General features: G+C 48.0%; 1 protein-coding gene across 1 annotated transcript; it reads left to right on the plus strand.

Annotated features, from left to right (window-relative positions):
- The first annotated feature begins 10,227 nt into the window (after window positions 1–10,227).
- PRDM14 (PR/SET domain 14) lies at window positions 10,228–22,893 on the plus strand. Its single transcript, XM_059673057.1, has 7 exons — window positions 10,228–10,936; window positions 11,561–11,614; window positions 11,701–11,858; window positions 12,744–13,014; window positions 16,651–16,853; window positions 21,020–21,121; window positions 22,666–22,893. The coding sequence occupies exons 1-7, from the start codon at window positions 10,228–10,230 to the stop codon at window positions 22,891–22,893; spliced, it is 1,725 nt and encodes a 574-aa protein (XP_059529040.1).
- The last annotated feature ends 346 nt before the right edge of the window (window positions 22,894–23,239 follow it).

The raw sequence follows: 23,239 nt of genomic DNA on the forward strand, positions 1-23,239 counted from the left end.
TCTGTACGCCAACGCTCTATCCACTGTCTTTATATTAAGCTTTCCTTGCTCAAATGACTATGATTTCGCTCTCCTGGTCGGGCGCAGACTGATGGAGAATTTTAAGTAAAGCTGGCTCCCTATTGTGGCTGCTGTACTGGAAGCGGGGAAACCCTGCTCTTTGAAAGTAAAAATCTTGTACCTGGGAGTAATCTATTGTTCAAGTTACAAATTACTGAAACTCCAACACTAGTGAAAACCAGAGACATGGTTTACAAGTTCTAGTTTTCTTACGTACTTCTCTAAGAGCAATCAAACCGTCTTGAATTCTCCCAAAGCAGGAACTAAGGCCCAATTAAGAGAATGTGTCCAATAGTAAGTAGATCTAGAAACAGGATTAGAGGTAAACTAGAAGGGAGAAGAGAACTAACCATATTCAGAATTGCAGACATTGTGTACATTTTCTCATTAAAATTGATTTTTTTAAATTTTTTAAAATATATTTTTATTGATCTCAGAGAGGAAGAGGGAGAGAGAGATAGAAACATCCATGATGAGAGAGAATCATGGATCAGCTGCCTCCTGCAAGCCCCCTACTGGGCATGGAGCCCAAAACTTGGTCATGTGCCCTTGACCAGAATCGAACCTGGGACCTTTCAGTTCGCAGGCCAACGCCCTATCCACTGAGCAAAACCGGCTAGGGTGATTTTTTTAAAATTTTTAATTGATTTCAGAGAGGAAGGGAGAGGGAGAGAAATAGAAACGTCAATGATGAGAATCACAGATCAACATGCACCCAGACTGGGAATTGAACCGTGAAGTCCTGGTTCATAGGGAGACGCTCAACCACTGAACCACGCTGGCCAGGCCAGAAATGGATATTTTTAAGAAGAAAAAAACAAGGTTCAAGCACTGAGGAAAGAGAACAGGTAAGTAGTAAGAAATAAGACAAGAAAATCAATGATTCATAAATTGTGAAAACAGGTATTTCCTTTTCCTTACTTTCCTTATAGAAAAGGTTGCAAAATTTTTAAATGACATTGTTTTAATATGTATCTTTATTGTTAAAAGTATGACTGATGTCCTCCTTTTTATAAAATATGTTTTTATTGATTTCAGAGAGAGGGAGAAGGGGAGAGAGAAACATTAATGATGAGAGAGAATCATTGATAGGCTGCCTCCCTCAGGCCCCCAACTGGGAATCAAGCCCGGGTATGTACCCTGACCAGGAATTGAACAATGAGCTCCTGGTTCATAGGTCCACACTCAACCACTGAGCCACATCACTGGGCACAGATGTCCCATTTTTCCCCCATTGACCCTCTCTAGCCCACATCTGCCTCCTGCCTCAGGCCTTCACCAAACTATTGTCTGTGTCCATGGGTTATGCATATATACATATAAATTATTTGGTTAATCTCTTGCCACCCACCCAACATCCTCCACTCCCACCCCCACCTTCCCTCTGAGGTTCAACAGCCTGTTCCATGCTTCTATATCTCCAGATCTGTTTTGTTCATCAGTTTGTTTTGTTCTTTAGATGCCACATATGAGTGAGATCATGTGATACTTGTCTTTCTCTGACTGGCTTATTTTACTTAGCACAATACTTTCCAGGTCCCTCCCTGCTGCCTCAAAGGGTAAGAGATCCTGCTTTTTTTTTTTTACTGCTGCATAGTATTCCATGGTGTAGATGTAACACAGCTTTTTTATCCAGTCATCTACTGATGGGCACTTTGTCTGTTTCCATATCTTAGCTATTGCAAATTGTGCGGCCATGAACAGAGGGTGCATATATTCTTTTTGATTGGTGTTCTGGGTTTCTCAGGATCTATTCCTAGAAGTGGGATCACTGAGTCCAATGGTAGTTCCATGTTTACATTTTTGAGGAAACTCCATACTGTTCTCCACAGTGGTTGCACAGTCTGCATTCCCACCAGCAGTGTACTAGGGTTCCCTTTTCTCCACATCCTCGCCAGCACTTGTCATTTGTTGATTTGTTGATGGTAGCCTTTCTGACAGGTGTGAGGTGATACTGCATTGTCGTTTTAATTTGCATATCTCAGAGGATTAGTGACTTTGAGCATGTTTTCATATGTCTCTTGGCCATTTGTATGTCTACTTTGGAGAAGTGTCTATTTAGGTCATTTGCCCATTTTTAATTGGATTGTTTGTTTTCCTTTTGTTTAGTTGTATGAGTTCCTTATGTATTTTGGATGTAACCCTTTAGCAGATGGATCGTTGCCAAATATGTTCTCCCTGGCAGTGGGCTCCCTTTTCATGTTTTTTAAATGGTTTCTTTTGCTGTGCAGAGGTTTTTATTTTTATGTAGTCCCGTTTATTTTCTTCTTAGTATGTTTTGCTCTAGATGTATCTGCAAACATATTGCTATGAGAGATATCTGAGATTATGCTGTCTATGGTTTTTTCTAGGATTTTTATGGTTTCATAACTTATATTTAAGTCTTTATCTATTTTGAGTTTATTCTTGTATATGGTGTAAGTTGGTGATCCAGTTTCTTTTTCTTTCTTTTTTTTTTTTTTTTTTGGCATGTATCTGTCCAATTTTCCCAACACCATTTATTGAAGAGACTCCATTGTATGCTCTTGCCTCCTTTGTCAAATATTAATCAACGCCAAGATTTTGGGTTCGATCCATGGTCAGGACACATACAAGAAGCAACCAGTGAACCTAGGCTGGCTGACTCAGTTGGTTGGATCATTGTCCCATACACCAAAAGGTTAAGGGTTAAATTCCTGGTCAGGGAATATACCTAGGTCTTGGGTCGGGACATGTGTAGGAGGCAACTGATCAATATTTCTCTCTCACATCCTTTTGGCTCTCTAAAATTAATACATATAGCCTGACCGGTTTGGCTCAGTGGATAGAGTGTCGGCCTGTGGATGCAAGGGTCCCAGGTTCGATTCCGGTCAGGGGCATGTACCTGGGTTGCGGGCACATTCCCAGTGGGAGATGTGCAGGAGGCAGCTGATCGATGTTTCTCTCTCATCGGTGTTTCTGATTCCCTGTTCCTCTCCCTTCCTCTCTGTAGGGAAATCAATAAAATATATTTTAAAAATAAATGAATAAATAAATAAATAAATAAATAAATAAATAAATAAAATTAATACATATATATACTTGGGTGAGGATTTTTTTAAAAGCATCCAATGAATGCATCAATAAGTAGAACAATAAATCAGTTTCTCTCTCTCCCTCCTTCCCTCCTTTCTCATTCTCTTATCAATTAAAAAAAAATCATTCCTCCCAAGATGCTGCTTTCCTTTTAAAAAAACTTTTCATGATCCCAGAGCAAAGGCTCCAACAGAACACTAACCAATACATTCTGTGTGGTTCCATCATTGAACAGGCAACTCACCTGAGGAGAAGGGAAACGCAGAACAGGGGGTGGTTAGATACAGGGATTACCTGAGAAGGGGCTTGGAGGACTTTCTGGGGTAATATGTTCTCTATTTTGGAAGGCAGCTATGCTCACCACTATACCACCAACGCAACCTATGTTCTCTATTTTGATAGAGAATGGGGATACACTGATTTATGCAACTGTCAGAACTCATTGAATAATGAAGATATGTGCATTTCGCCCAGCCAGCATGGCTCAGTGGTTGAGGGTCGACCTATGAACCAGGAGATCATGGTTCGATTCCCAGTCAGGGCACATGCCCAGGTTTCCGGCTCAATCCCCAGTGGGGGATGTGCATGAGCAGCGGATCCATGTTTCTCTCTCACACCAATGTTTCTATCTCTCTCCTCCTTTCCCCTCTCTCTAAAAATCAATAAAAATATGTGTTTTTAAAAGAACCGTAAACGAACATTGACCTTGAGTTAGTGAAGTGAATGCTGAAATTATTTAGGGAAGTATACTGACGGCTACAGTGGCTTCCTTTTCCCTTCAGAGACTCTCTACTCCTTCAGTAAAGATTTGCAAGGATGTAAGGATGCTTACATCTTCACACTGCCCTTTGCCAGACCTGGCCACTGCTGACTCTCCAACCTTTCAGGCTGTCTCCACCCCAGGCATCCTCTGTGTTGTAACTCAGCCAGGCTGTCCAAACCGCAGGGCCTTGGCACCAAATTTCTGTGGACCTGGAATACCACTTGCTCTCATCACCTAGTTATTATTATTGTGTTTTTTTTTTCAGAGAGAGGAAGGGAAAGGGAGAGAGGGATAGAAACATCAATGATGAGAAACTGAGAAACATTGATTGGCTGCCTCCTGCACACTCCCCCAGGCATGTGCCCTGACTAGGAATCAAACTGTGACCTCCTGGTTCATGGGTTGATGCTCAACCACTGAGCCACACTGGCCAGGCTCACCTAGTTGATTTTATGCAGACCTTTCAGATCCTCTAGGACAGGGAACCTCCCTGTCCGCCCATCCTAGATCAGGACAAGCTGGCTCCTCTTCCCTTTCATTGTCCCCACCACAGTTCACAGTCACATATTCATCAAGTAGTCCCACGAATATTTATCTTCCTCGTAACACTGTTATGGGGACCAGGGCTGGACAGGGCTGCTTGGCTCACAATTGTATTCCTTGTGTCTGGCTTGGTGCCCAGCACATCCATAGCTTAGGTGCTCAGGAAGTTTGTTGGGCAAATGACTAAAAGGCATATTAGAATAAGATCCCACTTCTCACGTGAAAGATGGGCAGCTTTAAAGGATTGGCAATGTTCAGTATTAGGTGAGGACATGAAGAAACGGCATTTGCGCTCCTGGGTGGTGGAGGTATGAATTGGTATGGTTTGGACTACTTATCTAAATGTTCAATGTTGCCCTAGCTCAGCGGTTCTCAACCTGTGGGTTGCGACCCCTTTGGGGGTCGAACGATCCTTTCACCAGGGGTCACCTAAAACCATCGGAAAACACATATATAATTACGTATTGTTTTTGTGATTAATCACTATGCTTTAATTATGTTCAATTTGTAACAATGAAATTGGGGGTCACCACAACACGAGGAACTGTATTAAAGGGTCGCAGCATTAGGAAGGTTGAGAACCACTGTCCTAGCTGGTTTGGCTCAGTGGATAGAGTGTCTGCCTACGGACTAAAGGGTCCTAGGTTTGATTCCGGTCAAGGGCACATGCCTGAGTTGTGGGCTTGATCCCCAGTGCAGGAGGCAGCAAATGATGTTTCTATCTCCCTTCGTCTCTAAAATCAATAAAAATATTTTAAAAATAAATGTTCAATGTTGATACCTGTTGATCCAGCAATTTCACATCTAGGTCTTCATTCTATAGGCACAGCGACACAAATGAGTATCTATCTACAGGATGTCCCAAAAGCATGTATTATAGACACTTTAACCAATGATAGTTCAATTGACGTTTCTCTCTTTTCAGCCAGACTAAGCTTTGAAAAAAGAAAATTCATTCCAAAATGCCACTGGAAGTTTGAAAACGCAGTTGAAGTACAAACACTGCCTTTATAATGATTTTGGCGTCCCCCCAAAATGTGTACACACTGTAACAGTTGAAAACTCACTTAATTTTCACTCTTTTTCAGGTTTAACGGATTTGAAGTAATGGGTGAAACCAGACTAAGCATTGAAGAAAGAAAATTTATCCATGAGACTTTATTTTGGGGATGCAGAAAAGATAAAGTTTACCGTACAAACCAGACACAGTTGATGAATTGAGGGCACACAAATACCGAACGAAATGATTCTTGATATTTGCGATTCCATTGCTTCGCCTTTTCAGCAGTGCCTAGACCAGAACAGTCATCAGTTTGAAAATAGGCATTGTCACACACAAAAATTATTCATTTCTGTAGATTTTTTTAAATTTTAAAAACAAACTGTATATCAATAAACACTGACTTTATAATCATTAAAAATGTGTATATAACATTTAGGGGGGACTACCCTATATATAACAATGTTCCCAGAATTTGCTTGAAATGTTTAAAAACTGGCAACAACTTAAATTCCTTTCAAGAAGAGGCTGTACAACTTAGGGAACACTCATAAGATGAATTTCCGTACCACTCAGCCGTAAGCAGAAATAAAGTTACTTTTATTGTACTGACAGGAATAATGACTAATAGATAGTGAAAAAATTGTATGAGAGTATAAAGTATAGTCTCATTTTGTTTTGACACAGTGGATAGAGCCTCAGCCTGCAGACTGAGGGTCCTGAGTTCGATTCCGTTCAAGGGCACATGCCTCGGTTGTGGGCTAGATCCCCAGTAGGGGGCGTGCAGGAGGCAGCCAATCAATGATTCTCTCTCAATTGATATTTCTCTCTCTCTATCCTCCCTTCCTCTCTGAAATCAATAAAAATATATTTAAAAAACAAAAACAATTTAAAAGTATTATATATTAGTATAGCCCTGGCCTGTGTAGCTTAGTGGGTTGAGCACTGTCTCATGCACCAAAAGGTAGCTGGTTCAATTCCCGGTCAGGGCACATACTCAGGTTGGGGATTCAATCCCTGGTGGGGGTACAGGATGGACAGACACATCCCTTCCTCCCTTCCTCTTTCTCTAAAATCAGTTAAAACATATTTTTAAGAAAAAAACAAAAAAAAAAAAGAAAAAAGAAAAAAACAAACAAGTATTCTGCAAAAAAGAAAAACGTGCGGGTAGGGAATAAACCAAACTGTTCATGGGTCTTACCTCCGGAGATTGGGGGATGAGTCATGGGCAGGGACTTCCATTTTTTATTTTATCGATTTCTCCAAACTAATTAAACAAAGCAAGTTTGCAATTAAATTTTTTAAAAAATGTTTTGAACTCGGAATTATTTGCAGAAAAGCCCCGAAGGTACTCCCCGAGTGCCCAGCCTTCAAGCCTTCGGCTTATGGAGGTCGGTGAATGGAGGTGGGTGCAGGCGGCGCGTCTCGGGCAGGGAGGCGGCGGCAGCACGCACTGCTCTTCCAGGGCGAGATCCTTCCTCCAGGCACTGGCCCTCGGGACAGGGTGCCCCTGCACTTCATCCTATTGACCTCAGAGCCGGGCTAGCGGTACAGCACCGGGGAGAGGGGAGCCTGGGCTCCCGTCACCCATCTCTGTTGAGAAAATAACGCGCCGCTTCCCATCCGAGAAGCGCCTTGCACGCGGGACACGGATCTGGACGCGGGCAGCGCGGGCCGCCACGAGTGGCGTCCGGTGAGGTGACCCGACGGCGGCGGCGGCGGGGAGGGCAGGGATCCAGCCGCCTCCCTCCTCCCGCTTCGCCGCGTCCGAGGCGAAAGCTGCAAGGTCCCGGCGCAGGGGCTGCTCTGCAAGTCGGGGCCACACGGGCGCCCGTCGTCCGCAGCGTTGGCACCTGGGGAGGCGTCCCTTCGCTGGGGAGATGTTTCCCCGACTTTAGCGACTCAGCCCGGGCCGGACCGGTGTGTGGCTCCGCGCCTCTGCCTTCGACCCTTACAGTCCGGCCCGGAGGCAGGCAGCACTCGCCCCATTTCGCAAAGAGGAAGCGGCGACCGCGTGGCGAAGAACCTGGCGCGGGTCGCCAGGCATCACCTGGGCGTCCCCCACCCTAGCCGCTTCCCAGAGTGAATGTGAACGGGACTGAGTGCTCCTTCCTCTCCCTCAAGGGCCGGCGGGGGAATGTGAACGCGGCCTTGGGGCGCCCGGTGAGCGTCTGGCCCCGGCTCTTCGGAGGCCCGCAGCCTTCCCCGGGGGACGGACAGCTGTGGCGGCGCGGGCGCCCGCTTCTCGGCGCTGAAAGTCACATTTAAGACAAGCCCGATCCGGCTGGCGTGGCTCGGGGGCTGAGCGTGACCTAGGAACCAGGCGGTCAGGGCACAGGCCCGGGTGGCGGGCGCCACCCCCAATGTGGGGCGTGCAGGAGGCAGCCGATCCATGATTCTCTCACCGTTGAAGTTCCCATCTCTCTCCCCCTCCCCCTTCCTCTCTGGAATCAATAAAAACAGTAAAAGCCGGAGCAGGATACATAACCACCCGAAGCCTCGGGGGCGTCACGGGCACCGCCAGGCTCCCCACGACGCACCAGGGGCGAACGACCGCCCGGCCCTGGAGTTTGCAGCCGCCCTCGGCCAAGCTCGGCCAAGGTCGGCTCTGGGAAACGTGAAGCCGAAGGCGGGGGCGCGGCCGCGGGCGGGGGTCCTGGCCCTTAGGCTCCGATTCAGAGTCCGGGCGCCGGCAAACGGGCTGATCCAGGGACCCTGAGCCCCGAGCCCGCACGCGTGGCACACGGCTGGCGGCAATAGCGCCGCCGCAGAAGCCGGTGGCGAGCGCTCCCGGCCGGGTCTCGGCGAGGGTGGGGAGAGCTGGGGAGTGCGGAGCGTGACCCCTGGGGGCTGGGGGCTGAGGGCGAGTCCGGCGTCGGCCAATGGCTGCGGTGGGCGGGGACGAGACTGGCCTGGGGACCTGCGTGGGCCGGGTCCTCTCCCCTCCCTCGCCCTCTCGGAGCCCCGCGGCCTCGCCTCCCTCTTAAACCGCCCCCGCCCGGCCCGCCCGCAGCCTGCGGGTCCGGATCCCGCGCCGCCGCTCTGGGTGCAGGAGACGCCCGCCCGGGAGCGGCGCGCTCGCAGGTGGGTACGGGTCGGGTGCGCCGCGGTGCCCGGGGCGTCGTCTGGCGGGCGCGTGGGAAGCGCCGGCTGGACTCGCTGTGCGTCTGGGGAGGTCGGTTTACACTCCTGGGCTTTTCCTCCTTAAGCGGCTCTCGGCCCCAAGTTTCAGGCCTTTGGGGGGTGGGGGGAGGGAGGCCCGGAGCGGAGGAGCCGGCAGATGCCTTCGTCCTGCTGACCTCTCCTCCTGACCCCGTGTTCTGTAATTTCTGAGTCACGACCCCGCTTGGTTTCCTTATGGGGCTCATTGATCCTGCCCGCCAGACCCCCGGCCCTGGAGGACCTCCATGCGGCGGCCGTGGTGAACTTGCGTCCATTAAAACGCCAGCCTGCGGGCGGCGGAGGCGCTGGGGCTGGAGAGCCGGCGGCCTGCGACCCGCGACGCTTCGCCCTCGCACCCGGCGCGGCGCGGGGCTCACCTGCTCCCGAGGGGCCGCCCCAGCTGGGGTGACCGAGGGACCTGGGGCGAGTGGCGGGACTCGGTCCGCGCGGGACACCCGGCGCTGGTTGCGGAGCTCGCGGGGAGCCGAAGGTGGCGCCTTCTTTGGGCAGCCAGACCGCCTGGGCCCGCGGGGTCGACCCCGGGTTCCGGGAGCGCGTCCTGCGCCAGGCGAGCCGGCTCTTCCTGGCTCTGCCTCCCGCGGGGGGCGCGGGAGCGGCGGGCACTGCCGCCCGCCCCGCAGCCCAGGGCGGTCTGGCGCTCGGCTCCGGGCCCAGCGCCGGGCGTGGGACGGCCCGGAGGCTCCCCGGACCCTGTGAAGACTCTTGTTGGACCGAGAAGAGGGGGGCAGGGCACTTAACACAGATTTTGCACGAGCCGGGTTTGGGGCCACATGGAGAAAGAGTGGGTGTTGGAAACCAGGCGCTCTGGGTCAGGCGTGTTGGAGAGGGAGGAAGGCACGGGCCACACTCACCCAGAACTTGTAGACTTGTAGTCTGGTCTGGCCGGATCCCAGGTTTTCGTTTTGCTTAAACCTGCGGACTGAAGGGTCCCAGGTTCGATTCCGGTCAAGGGCGTGTACCTGGGTTGCGGGCACATCCCCAGTAGGAGATGTGCAGGAGGCGGCTGATCGATGTTTCTCTCCCATCGATGTTTCTAACTCTCTATCTCTCTCTCCCTTCCTCTCTGTAAAAAATCAATAAAATATATTTTTTAAAAAAAGTATATATGTGTGTGTGTGTGTATAATTTATTTTTTATTGATTTCAGAGAGGAGGGGAAGGAGAGAGAGAATCATCCATGGCTGCCTTCTCCACGCCTCCCACCGGGAACGGAGCCGGCAACCCGGGCATGTGCCCTGACCAGGAATCCACCCGTGACCTCCTGGTTCCTAGGTTGACGCTCAACCACTGAGCCCCGGGCGGATGTTTCGGTTTTGTTTGTGAGGTGGGGCTTGCGGGATCGAATTAGGAGTGTGTCCGATCCCCTCCGACCCGCGGCTGGCTCTGGCGGTGGAGGCTCAGCGGGTGGAGGCTGGCGGGCAGGAGGCTCCGGCGGGTGGAGGCTGGCGGGCAGGAGGCTCCGGCGGGTGGAGGCTGGCGGGCAGGAGGCTCGGCTGGTGGAGGCTCTGGCGGAGGAGGCTCTGGCCGATGGAGGCTCTGGCGGGCAGGAGCCGGGCCGCAGCGCCCGCGTCCTCCCTCACTCCCCGCACTTGTTTCCCCGCAGATCCTCCGCGCAGTGGCCCGCGATGGCTCTGCGGTCGCCGGGCGTGGCCGGACCTCCGGACAAGGTGGGCTACCTGCCCGAGAGACTCCAGAGCAGCCCCCAACACCTGCCCCCCTACTACGCGCCCTTCGCTCCCTATGGACCCCATGGGACCAGCCTGGCCGCCACGGGGGAGGATTACCAACCTTTCCCCGTCCCCGTCCCCACCGTGCCTGCGCCCCAGGCCGTGGCCCCCTTCGCACTGCGGACCGCTCCTCCCATGCTGAGCCCCGGCCTGGCCCTCCCGAGGGAGCCGCTCTACGAGCTGCCCTGGCCCGGCAAGCTGGCACCGTGGTACCCATTCCCCCCCTTCACCAAGGAGCTGCAACACTTCGTCAGCAGCGGCCGCGACTATCCCGGGGCCACCGGGGAAGACGTGGCCCACGTAGGTGGTCGAGGCGACAGCGGCCAGTGCTATGCACCTGAGGTTTTCCTGCCACCGCCGCCCCCTGTGGGTGCTTCCCTGTTGCCCGAGGGGCTGAAGACCTCCCAGGCACCACCTCACTTCCCCAGCAAGCGGCCTGAGGAGGACCCCAAGCTCCTGAGCCAGGAGAGGACGTCGGCTCCTCGCTACCACTTCACCCAGGAGGACCTGCACTTAGTCCTGTACGGATTCCTTCCCGGCCCGGAGCACTCGCCAGAGCGCCTGCACCATGCAGCTTCCGGCCTCCTGGTCCCCGCAGACAGCGCTGGTAAAGGCAGTCCGCTTCATCCGGGGTTAGGATGGATGGATGGATGGATGGATGGATGGATGGATGGATGGATGGATGGGGGAACAGTGGGGAAGGGGCACTTCAGGGTGAATATGAGTCCGGACGAGGCGGGGAGCTGCATGTCTAATATCAGGACTTCTATCAAAGGACAGAGCCTGGGGAGGTCAGGCTCCCATCTGAGCCCTACTTGCTTAATTGCATGACTCCTGAGGTTGGTTGTAGTGAGAGCTAAGGGTGAGGAGAGAAACGTTCCTGCCCTGGACTTGTCCACTGGACTCAGATTCTACCAGGATGTGCCAGGTAGTTAGTTCCATGAGCGCCTCATGCAGGTCATGGAGTCCCAGCTCAGCATCCATCCACCAAGTCAGCATTATCTCTGATTCTCAAGTTCTTTAAATTTGCAAATGGGGTTCGTTTCACCACCTTAAAGGGGTTGTTTTGTGTCTCAAAGGAGAAAGTGTATATGTAAAAGGAGCAGGAAAAATATAAGCATCAAACTCAGGAAAATAGTTACCTCTAGGGAGCACGGAGGGAAACGCCTCATGAAAGGGTTTCATGATACTTTGCAACGAAAAACAAGACGTTACCCCTGCCTTTTTCTAGGGTCCGAGTGTCTTCCTCAAGCTCTGGATCAGGACGCACTTCAACTGCCAGAAGGTAGGCGGCAGACCTTGCTTGGAGTTCTTGCCTCGGTCTAATGCAGTGAGTGTGCTCATCCACTTCTCTTTTTGGGGTTCCCCTAGGTCTCTGCCTCAGGCAGATGCTGTTTGGAGGTGTCCCGCATTTTGGTGTGTTCTGCTATAGCCTCATTGCCAAAGGAGTCAGGTTTGGACCCTTTCAAGGTAAAGTGGTCAACGCCAGTGAAGTCAAGACCTACGGAGACAATTCTCTGATGTGGGAGGTAAATGTGCTTTTTTTGTGGGGAGGTGGCTGCTGGAGGAATTTCTTGGCCTGTGCCCCCCACCCCCTCCCGGGAGAGGGGACAAGGCAGTAATCTGCTGGCTGTGCTGCCTGCTTTGCAATATAAAGGGGGTGTGTGGGGGGGTTCATAATCCATGACCTTGACCAATAACACCTCTGCAGAAATCGCAGGCGCCTTGTGGTTGCCCTAAGTCATTTTAGTCTGTGAACATGAGCCAGGGCGTACACGTTGAAAGAATTCATACATTCTGCTTATTTATAGACAAAAACAACTGCTTTAAATAGGATCTAGTGATGCTGAGAAGATGCCAAGGGAAATAAAACCAAATTTAAAATGTTTTGTCATTTGTCTATGAAGTTAGCTAAAGACTGAGACGCTTGACTATGTATGGGGGTTGCAGGCCAGACTGCAGTTGGTCAGAATATATCAGCTACCCACCCTTGGCCCTGAATTTCTAGTTCCAGTAATGTCCTCCAAGGAAGTAAGCTGGAATTCTGACTATGTTGAGCCAGTGCAATTGCCAAGATCAGAGAAAGAAAGCATGGCTTCATTAATATGCATGAACACTTGGTTGGGATAAAATACAAAACTAACTGGTTGTTTTGAAGCAGTAGAATTGAGCAGAATCTCCCCTTGTTTCCCTTACCTCTGCGCATGAAATTAACATATGCTCACTATAGAAACTTGGAAATCAAGAAAGATAAAGGAAGAATCTTTAAAAATGTCCCATCACCTATAGAGAAGCCCTTAAGCTAATAAAGTTCCTTAGGCTTAATATACATATATTCAGTAGTCTCCAGTGTGAGATTTGGATAATAAATATTTGATACGTAAATTTCAAATTCTATGCCTTCTATCTTTCAGATCTTTGAAGATGGTCGTTTGAGCCACTTTATAGATGGAAAAGGAGGTGCAGGGAACTGGATGTCCTACGTCAACTGTGCCCGGTTCCCCAAGGAGCAGAACCTGGTTGCAGTGCAATGTCAAGGGCAGATATTTTATGAGAGCTGCAAAGAGATCTCCCAGAACCAAGAGCTGCTTGTGTGGTACGGAGACTGCTATGAAAAGTTCCTGGACATTCCCGTGAGCCTTCAGGTGACGGAGCAGGGGAAGCAGGCGCCCGGGCCCTCTGAAGGTGAGTGCACGCCTTTGCCTCGCCAGTGAGGCGCTCCTGGTGGAAGGACACCTTCCTGCAGCTTCTGGGCAACTGGTGGAGCTCCCCTCCCCCCTGAAGGCTGGAGCCGAGACTAAACTGAAAGTGTCTCTAACCAGGGGGCCTTACCCCGCTGGAGGACGAGGCCCTCATCTTCCCAAAGCTGCTGAAGCTGCTTCTATTCCCGAGGATCCCTCTTCTTGTACCCCCTCACCCTCCACCCAGAGAAGACAATAAAAGCGGAATAAATGGACACGACCTCTGCCTTAGGCGAGCCAGTTTCTGAGTCCTGCCTGCTCAGGCTAACGCAGCCTGGGAAGTCCTGCCAGAGCAGTGCTTTCAGATGGTGGGGTGGGAAATCAATGCAATGGTGGAGTTGTGCGTGAAAGGAAAAAAGAGAATAAGAATAAAGTAGGATAGAAAATATTGATGTGAATTTCAAGTAAGAGCAAGCATTGTTTGTGAAGTTGTTGTTTCACAGGGATGTGTGTGTGGGGGCTGGGTCTCAGAGAACGTATTTCTCACTGTGGGTCTCAGCCCAGTGTGACCAGCACTGAGCTAGAACCACGCTTTGACTTTAATGTGTCTGTGAATACCTGGGCAGTCTTGGGAAGGAGCAGATTCTCGTTCCTGCTTGGGACCTGAGATTCTGCATTTCTGTCCAGCTTCCAAGGGATGCTGCTGCTGCTGGCCCTGGACCACATTTTCGTGGCAAGGAGCTAGAGGACCACCACCCCCCTCTCTGGGGGTGAGCCTCTGGAATTTGCATTTTAAAAAGGCTCTCAGAGTGAGCCCTGGGAATCACTGATCTTATAGGTGGGACAGGACAAGTGCAGATTACTGTACTATGTGTGAGCAGGTAGAAGACTGCCTTGTGTTACAGTAAGTGCCGTGAGTAGCAGGTAAAAGCCAATGGGAATAGCATCCATCACACACTGCACTGGTTGTCTGCATGCCTGTATTAGAGCTAGACTGTCCTTCAGGCCAGGGAGTAACCCCAAGCCTTCTTATCCCCTGCTCCTGGAGCCCCATGTGGATGGAATGAAGGAGGAAGACACTGACTCCGTTGGGAAAAGCTGCTTAAGGATGAGAGGAAATTGGGGGGGGGGGGGGGGGCGGCGGGGCGTGTTAGGCAGGAAGAGAAGAGGCAGTCTATCTAGGCTGGGGGTTGGTGAAGCCAGAGTCAACCAACCACACATTCTCCGGGGATTAGGGGGTGGATAATGGGAGGTATCTTTCCAGAGTCCAAGTCATGAGGGCCTGTCCGAACTGTTTTGGTGAACTGTCATCCTCCTACCCTAACGTGGAGGTGGGAGCGAGGTGGTGGGATCTCCTGGGACTCAGAGTTGTCACATACTTAGCACCGCGTCACGCACAGCCTTTTGGTCATTTCCCAAACTATACCATAGCTTTTACTTATTTTTTTAAACTTATCTTTATTGTTGGAAGTATTAGAGGTGCCTCCCTTTTGCCCATTGCTTTTACCAATTGCTTTTACAACAAAAGTTAAAAAGAGATTTGAGACAAATACATGCTTGATAATGGAGATGGAAATTTATTTCCATCTCCAAATTTATTCATTCCCCTTTTTGAAAAATCCCTTAACCTGATGTATCGAGCTATTCAAATGTTCATAACTGTTGATGTCTCAGTAATGCTGTTCTGGAAATTTATCTTCAGGAAATAGTCCAAAAGGATTTTTTTATCCACAAGGATTTTTGCTACGGCACCACCCGTATTAGTGAAAAGGCACAATGTCAAGTGCTCAGTAGTAGAATACTTAAGTAAATGAAGACGTGTTCACACGGAATAATAGGCAGATAGCAGAGATCACGGCATATAAGCAGCAGGGGTGAGGGTTTGATGGTAAGTGTGGGAAACCCAGCCTGCAGCTACCTCTGCTCCAGTTATGAAGCAAATTCTCCGATGCTCCCGGCACTGGTAAAATACTGTGTGTTTTGGACAATGTCGGGGAGCGGGGGCTTGTAAAGGACTCCATTTGTTGGGAAGAAGTATGGATGAATTCATTTGTTTGCTGTTATGAATGTTTTGGACAAGGTTTTCTCCAAGGCTTTTGGTGAGGATGGGTGACAATCTTTCTCTTAAGGTCGCGGGGCGGGGGAAGGGGGGGGCGTGCTCCTGGACCCTATGTGGGCGGGTTATTTGAGTATGCAGCCTGCCGAGTGTGTGTTTTGGGGGCTGGAGGTGCGGAATGTGAAAACAACGCTTAATCCTTCCTCTTAATCCTTCCAAAATTTGGTGTGAATTGTGGGGCAAGAAGCATGGGAATCAGGGTTGTGAGAGCCCTGGATTAGAAGGAGTAGTTGACCCAGCTGAAGGGAGGAAGAAGGAAAAGGGAATAGAATAACATTAAGAAATTTCCAAAGACCTGAGTTAAAGATCACTGGCCCCCTTTTCCCATCCCAGGAAGCAGGAAGGCCAGATATTTCTGACCAGATTCTAGCTCTGAACAAAAAAAAAACAAACAAAACCAGTTGCAGCACGGGGGTTCTGAGATTTGCACCTCAATGAAAGTGGTAGACTGGGCTGGGCGATGGATTGTCCTGGGGTTGCGGCTGCCTTCCTGGTTATTTACTTAGTGAATGGTTTATTTCCTTAGCCACTTGTTGAACGTGCCTGGGATGTGCCTGGGATGCAGTTGTTAACTAACAAAGCCCCCGATGGATAGCTTCCCTGCTGTCCTGATCCTGAAAAGATTTCCATCTCCAGATTCTTGCATAGACTCACTCCTGGCTCTTTCCTCCCTCCCTGGGGCCAGACAATGAGGTCTCAGGGAAGCCACTTCTGGAAGCCTGTGCCCCGACAGAGACCCCTGTAGGTGGCCCCTGTCCTCTCCCTTCCTCCCAGCACGTAGACAACCCTCCCTTGGCACCTCCTTTGCTAGAATCTACAGCTCCCTCTCTTAACTTCTCTCTCCTCCCTCTCCCATTGATAACAACAACTTAATCTTTCTGTCTTATCACTCAGTGATAGTATCACTCATGGTGGTAAGAACTCATTGTGTCAGCATTAAATTAACCATCATGATAACTCTGTGTTAGGGAAGGCAAGGTACTGTCATCCCTCCTTTGTATGTGAAGATTCTAGCTCTGGAATCCTCCCCCAAAATTCAGAGAAGTGAACTATCCGCTAAGGGAGTGCCTAAGACCTTGTAAATGGGGTCAAGTGCAACAGCCTGGGGAGGCCTGGGACGGATGGGAGCTCTGCTGTCCATCATTGTCCTGGGTGAACAGTTTTGAACTTGTAGCTCTGGCTGGTCTGAAAGGGACACAGAGCGTAGAATGTTCTGGTTATATTATTAACCTTGTAACAAGTGCCAGTCAGTGTAAGGTTATGGTGTGAGGTATTTAGGAACCAAGTGATAAATTAGTGTCCCATCGTGAAGGGAAGTGGTATTAATGAAAACAAAATTATCTAAGTTGGTCCTTGTCAAGGCTTCGTGTTGGGCACACGAGGGTTTATTATTTTATTATGTTTACTTTAGTACATGTTTAAAATTGCCAATAGTAAGGGAAAGGCGTTAAAAGCTGCCTTGGAGGAAGTGAGAATGAGGTAAGGTCGCTGACCAAGCCACCGCTCCTGTCCCGTGTTTGACAGAGTCTGCAGAAGGGTACAGATGTGACCGATGTGGGAAGGTGTTTACCTACAGATACTACAGAGACAAGCATCTCAAGTACACCCCCTGCGTGGACCAGGGCGACAGGAAGTTCCCCTGCCCTCAGTGCAAAAGATCCTTCGAGAAACGGGACCGGCTGCGAATCCATATCCTCCACGTTCACGAGAAGCACCGTCCTCACAAGGTGAGAGCTTAGTTCTGGTAGCACGTGACCCCACCCATGGCCCAGACTGGCTTTCCAGGTCCCGCCCAGAGCCCCGGACACGCCGAAGGCCTCCTGGGTGCGGGGCCTGCTGTCCTCTGGACCTGTGATTGAGAGGGAAGCAAAGAGAGATCGTTATGTTTCAACTTGGTGATCCTTTAAAAATTTTACTTCCGATTTTATTTTTTCCCCCTTTTCCAATTATTTTTTAACATAAAAATATATAGTGCATACTTGGTAAATACAATATGGAGAAAAAAACAAGACAGAAGCCACCTGATATGCTATGGCCCAAAGTTAAGACATCTTAGGTATAATTCTTTTCAATATGTGTTTGTATTTTTAGTATACTTAGATCATACTGAAGATTATGAGGTTAATTTTCTGACCTAAGATATCACAAACTCATTTGTAAATATAATGGCTGTATCAGTACATCAGATGGTTGCACCGTGATTTATTTAACCAATCCCCTGTTTTGCGCATGTCTCGCCAATGATGATGCAGTGAATGATATTACATAGAAGTAGTTATTTCTGTTATCCATTTATGATTATATTTGTAATTGGTTGAGCCCCAGTGGGGGTGGGGTGGTGTGCAGGAGGCAACAGATAGATGATGTTCCTCTCTCATCCATGTTTCTACCTGTCCTTCTCCCTTCCTCTCTCTCTAAAAATCAATACAAACATTTTAAAAAGAGAAAGTGATGATTTGACCTTCAAAAGAGTTGTTTTTCTGGTAGACTTAAGGAATAATACTGTGTCATGCCGGTGATCCCAAGGCTTCCTTCATTATTTTCTCTTTGCAAGTTCTCCTTTATCATGACTATACATACTGTTTAACAGTGGGTTTCAAACCTGTAGCCACGAATTCTGTCCAGAGCTCAAGAGGCACATATGTAGCTACTGTCCCAACATCTGACCTGAATTTCCCATGGCACTTTGCCCTCATGTTTGGAGTTTTGAGGTTTTTCCTGATTTTTATTGCTTAACATTTTTATTCTCTTTTCGTTTTCTTTATTTCATTTACTTTAGCTTGAGTAGTACTTAACTTTTAAAGTGATAAAGTATATTTAATTCCCATTGAAGCCCAAAAGAAAACATTTAATTTAACTTAATCATTTGAAGACAAATGATTTTTAACAAAAATAATCGGTTTCGAAAAGAGAAAAAAATATTGACAAAAATAACAGAAGATGTGGGTATACAACCAACAATGAAAACCCCTGCATTACCATCCTCCTTCCAGCCTTTAAGCCTAAATGCACCCCCTTTTCAGACAATTTGTCGAGCAAACTTCAAGTGGAACATAGATTAAAATGTCAGGAAATCCCTGTAGTCTAGGGGTGGGAAACGTCCAGCCCAAGCGCCATATAAGGCCCATGAAATAACTTGGTCTAACCCTGCCAAAGCTTTAGGGGTCAGTTAATTAAATGTTTGGCTAAATATGGCAGGCTAATTTCTTTTTAATATATTTTATTGATTTCAGAGAGAGAGAGATAGAAACATCAATCAATGATGAGAGAGAATCACTGATTGGCTGCCTCCTACATGCCCCCTACTGGGGATCGAGCCCGCAACCCGGGCATGTGCCCTTGACTGGAATCAAACCAGGGACCCTTCAGTCCTCAGGCCGACGTTCTAGCCACTGAGCCAAACCAGCCAGGGCAAGCAGGCTAATTTTTAGGTTGATAATTTTGTGTGGTCCTCTTAATGATATTATAAATATCCAAATCACTCTTGGCAGAAAAAAGGTTCCCCACCCTTGCAGTGTAGTCCATAACGATGAGAACCAGGAGTTCATACAAGTCCAGAAGGTAGGTTCTAGCCTTCTGAAATACCTGACCCATGGAGACAGGGCTTTTTTTTTTTTTTTTCCTTCAGAAAGCATTGTTCCGATAAATTGTGCAGATTTATTCAAGGCTTTAACTTTACTTCATTTTTTACTTCCTTATAAGCTTTTATTTTTGCCGGCATTTCTAATTTCAGGACACAAATTTAGTTCCTTAATTGTGTAACTTGTATGATGACATTCACATTCTTCCTGGAGCTTATTCTGATTTGAACCAGTGATTTCTGGACCTGTGTACTGTCATTTGGATTTTTTTTTTTTTTAACACCTTCTTAAATTCTACCAATTGTTCTATTCCACCCTTCCTCTTTCTTGATTTCTTTTTTGTATCACTGGTGTATATCTTCAAGTAATTGTGTTAAAGGATATATAATGAAAAGTTTTCTGAGTCCTTTGAGGATATTTTTTTAAAATATATTTTATTGATTTTTTATAGAGAGGAAGGGAGAGGGAGAGGCATAGAGAGTTAGAAACATCGATGAGAGAGAAACATCGATTCAGCTGCCTCTTGCACGCCCCCCACTGGGGATGTGCCTGCAACCCAGGTACATGCCCTTGACCAGAATTGAACCTGGGACCCTTCAGTCCGCAGGCCGACGCTTCAGGGGTGGGCAAACTTTTTGACTCCAGGGCCACAGTGGGTTCTTAAACTGGACCGGAGGGCTGGAACAAAAGCATGGATGGAGTGTTTGTGTGAACTAATATAAATTCAAAGTAAACATCATTACATAAAAGGGTACGGTCATTTTTTTTTTTTTAGTTTTATTCATTTCAAACGGGCCGGATTCGGCCCGCGGGCCGTAGTTTGCCCACGGCTGCTCTATCCGCTGAGCCAAACTAGCTAGGGCTGTCTGTGGATATTTTAGTCACATATCTCTTTGATGGTTTGCCTGGATACAGAATTATAGGTAGAAGTAATTCTCCCTCAGAATATTCAAAGCATCACTCCATTTTTTTCTTCTATCGTTTGGAGCCAATCTGGTTCTTTTTTTAAAAAATTTATTTATTCATTTGCTTTTGTTAATCCTCACCAAAGGATGTTTTTCCATTGATTTCTTTAGAGAAGATAGAAAGGAGGGGGAGAGACAGAGAAACATCAATGTGTGTGAGAGAGACACATCTATTGGTTGCCTCCCCTGGCACATACTGGGGATGGAGCCTGCAACCGAGGTATGCACCCCTGACCAGAATCAAACCTGGGACCCTTCAGTCTACGGGCCAACGCTCATTTCAGTGAGCTACACTGGCCAGGGCACCAATCTGGTTCTTGTTTCTTTGTAAATAACCACTTTTCTTTATGGAAATTTTGCTTTATCTTTGGAGTTCTGAAATTTTAATACAATGTGTCAAAATTGGATGTATTTCTATTTTCTTTCTCTTGCTTTGCACACATTGGAATACAAGGCACTCTTTCCATCTGAAGGCACAAATCCTAAGCTGAAAGGAATGATCTTGTTCTTTCTTTGGTTATTATCTGTCTCCTAGGCCTTTGTTCTCTCCTGGAACTCCTTTTGGCCAGGTGTTAAGTTCAATCTACCTCCCTGTGCTTGACTTAATTTTAATTTTTTTATTTTTTGCTTAGCTTTCTCAGAAAGTTCTCTAATCTTATTTTCCAAATCATGAATTTAGTCTTCAGCAGTCAGCTGGGTCTATTCAGTTATTCAGTACTTTTATGTTATTGTTTGTTTTCAATTTCCAAGAACAGTTTCTTTTTCTAATCGCTTCCCTTTTATAATTTGTTCTGTTTGCAATATTATCTCAAACATCTGATTTTTTTTTTTGCTTCAGTAACAATAATATATGCCCATTATTTAAACTTTAAGCACTACAGAAAAATTAGTGTATTAAGCATATAGTAGGCACTCCATAAACACTTGCTGCATTAATTGCACAGTGATTACCCTGTAAGGAAAACAGAGTAGGTATTTTGCCCTCGAGGATAATCAGGGAACAAAGGGTCTGAGTTTAACTGACACACTGGTCACATGTTGACAGGGCAGGACTAATTCAGGCCTCTATTAAACACCACGATCCTATTAAATTCCCTCATTTCACACCTGAAGAAACTGACATCCAAAGATGTTAGATGGTATTAGCATGGGGCAGGCTCTTGACCGGAGCCCATGCCCGGGATTCCTCAGTGTCGTGCCAGGAGGTCTGTCTACTACCAATAGACCCTCGGCGTGGGGCTGCTTGATTCTCTGATCACACACAGAATAAATACAATAGTTAACATCATGGGGAAATGAACTTGTTAGGGGAAGATGTGATTCCAACTCTATTCTTTTTTGCCTTAGTGTTCTACATGTGGGAAATCTTTCTCTCAGTCTTCCAGTCTAAACAAGCACATGAGAGTTCACTCTGGAGACAGACCCTACCAGTGTGTGTACTGTACGAAGGTAGGTGGAACCTTCTGGAAGGGATCTGCCTTGAGCTCTGTTTGGGTGTCCATGGACAGGAACTTGAAGCATAAAGCCTGGCTTACCCCTCACTTCTGCCCACAAACATGCTCACATTTGCTTGTGATGGTCAGATACAACGACCCACTGCCAAATTGGCATTCAGGGCGTGTGTGATGAGGAAATACACCCCTGTCACACAGTAGACTCCCATTAATCTGGTGAAGACTGGCCATGTCTGGGTGCCTGTGAAGGACAGCTTGTACACCTTACTGAGCAGGGATCCAACCCTACGTATGCCCAGACACCCCACTGTTCAGTGCTTCTCTCCCGGCCCCTCGAATCTGAGGTCACCAGTTTAAACTGGTGTTTTATGTCACTGTCAGTGGACCCCAAAAGCAAAGTCATTACATTTCTAATATACTACCTGAAAGTGACAAGGGTGAGAGCATAGTATTGACATGAATGAGGGGATTGGTTATAAATAAGGAGAAGAAAAGAAGTGGCTAAGGAAAGATAATGTAAAAACAGCAGATACTTGGGAATCTAGAATGTTATAGTCACTCTGCAAAAGAGTTGGGCAGTTTCTTTACCCTGCAGTTGCTTCTATGTTCACACAAAAACCTGTGCACAAATGTTTGTAGCAGCTTATTCCGTAACAGCCCCAGCCCAGATGTCCTTCCAGGGGTAAGGGAAGGGAGCATGGGCTGTATACACAGCAGCCTGGGCGAATCACCAGAGAACTCTGCCAAGTGAGGAAAACCCATAACCCAAAGGTTGCATACTTACCATTCTGTGTATATAACATTCTGAAATGATGAAATTATAGAAATGGAGGATAGATGAGTGGTTGCCAGTGCATAAGTAAGAAATGGGAGTGGGAGGGAGTAGGTGTGTCTACAAAAGGGCAACATGAAGGATCTTAATGATGAAAATGTTCGTTATCTTAACTGTCAACATCAGTAGCCGGGTTGTGATACTCTATTTTGTAAGATGTAACCCTTAGGAAACTGGGTAAAGGGCACACAGAATCTGTTATTTCTTCTGAGTACACGTAAATCTACAAGAAGAACCCAATATGGAACTGACTTATGCATAGACATTGGCCAGTATTAGCTGCTCCTTCTGTAGTGCAGTGTATCTTGGGAGTGGGGTCCTAGGGCCCCCCACCCCCCCACCCCCATTAGAATTGCTGGTTTAAATGCTCGTTCCTTCTTAACCCCACAAAGTGTACTTACTGGGCACATTCTCCGGGCTAGGGCTGTCAATCTGCATTTTTAACTAGACCCCAGGTGATCTTAGGCACTGAAAAGCCACTGTTCCAATAGCCAGGGCTGCTCTGAACCCGTCAGGACGACACATGGACCATGTCCTTTTCTATTAAGGCTACTCTTGCTGACCGAGGGTGCTACCCCGGGTTCTCAGCATCAGCTGGAGAACGAAGGGGTGGCCTAAGCGATAGTAACCAGGAAAGGAAACCCATCGTTTCACTGGTCTTCCAGCTGATGGGAGTTTGCTTTTCCTTCTGCTTTCTGTCCTGGCAGAAGTTCACTGCCTCCAGCATCCTCCGCACACATATCAGGCAGCACTCGGGGGAGAAGCCCTTCAAATGCAAACACTGTGGCAAATCGTTCGCGTCTCACGCCGCCCACGACAGCCACGTCCGCCGCTCACACAAGGAGGGCCAGGGCTGCTCCTGCGGCAGCTGCGGGAAAACCTTCCCCGATCAAGACGCCCTGTGCTCCCACATGAAGCTCCATGAAGACTCCTAGCGCTCGGACAGGCTGCGGACATGGGGGACACTAAGCACTCGGGTTCTGTCTTTGTTTTCTTGTGTACGTGTGTGTTGTGTGAACAAAAGATGGTTCTACTGAGAGAAGAAACGGAAAAATGGGACTGACCGGTTAGCTGCAATGACCAGATGTATCAGCTGGTTTTAATAGCTTTTGAAGAAATGTTTTCCGTCATTTCCAATAAGAATGAAATTTTGGTGAATTTACTGATAAGTAGTGAAAGCTGGCTGTTAATAGTTGTTGAGCATCCTGGAAAAGAAAAAAACCCTGAGAGAGGAGGGGCCACATTGAATTTCTGGGGTGAAAGAGAAGCCTTTCCTTGGGT

This window comes from Myotis daubentonii, chromosome 17 (genome assembly GCF_963259705.1).
Source record: "Myotis daubentonii chromosome 17, mMyoDau2.1, whole genome shotgun sequence".
Classification (NCBI taxonomy): Eukaryota; Metazoa; Chordata; class Mammalia; order Chiroptera; family Vespertilionidae; genus Myotis; species Myotis daubentonii.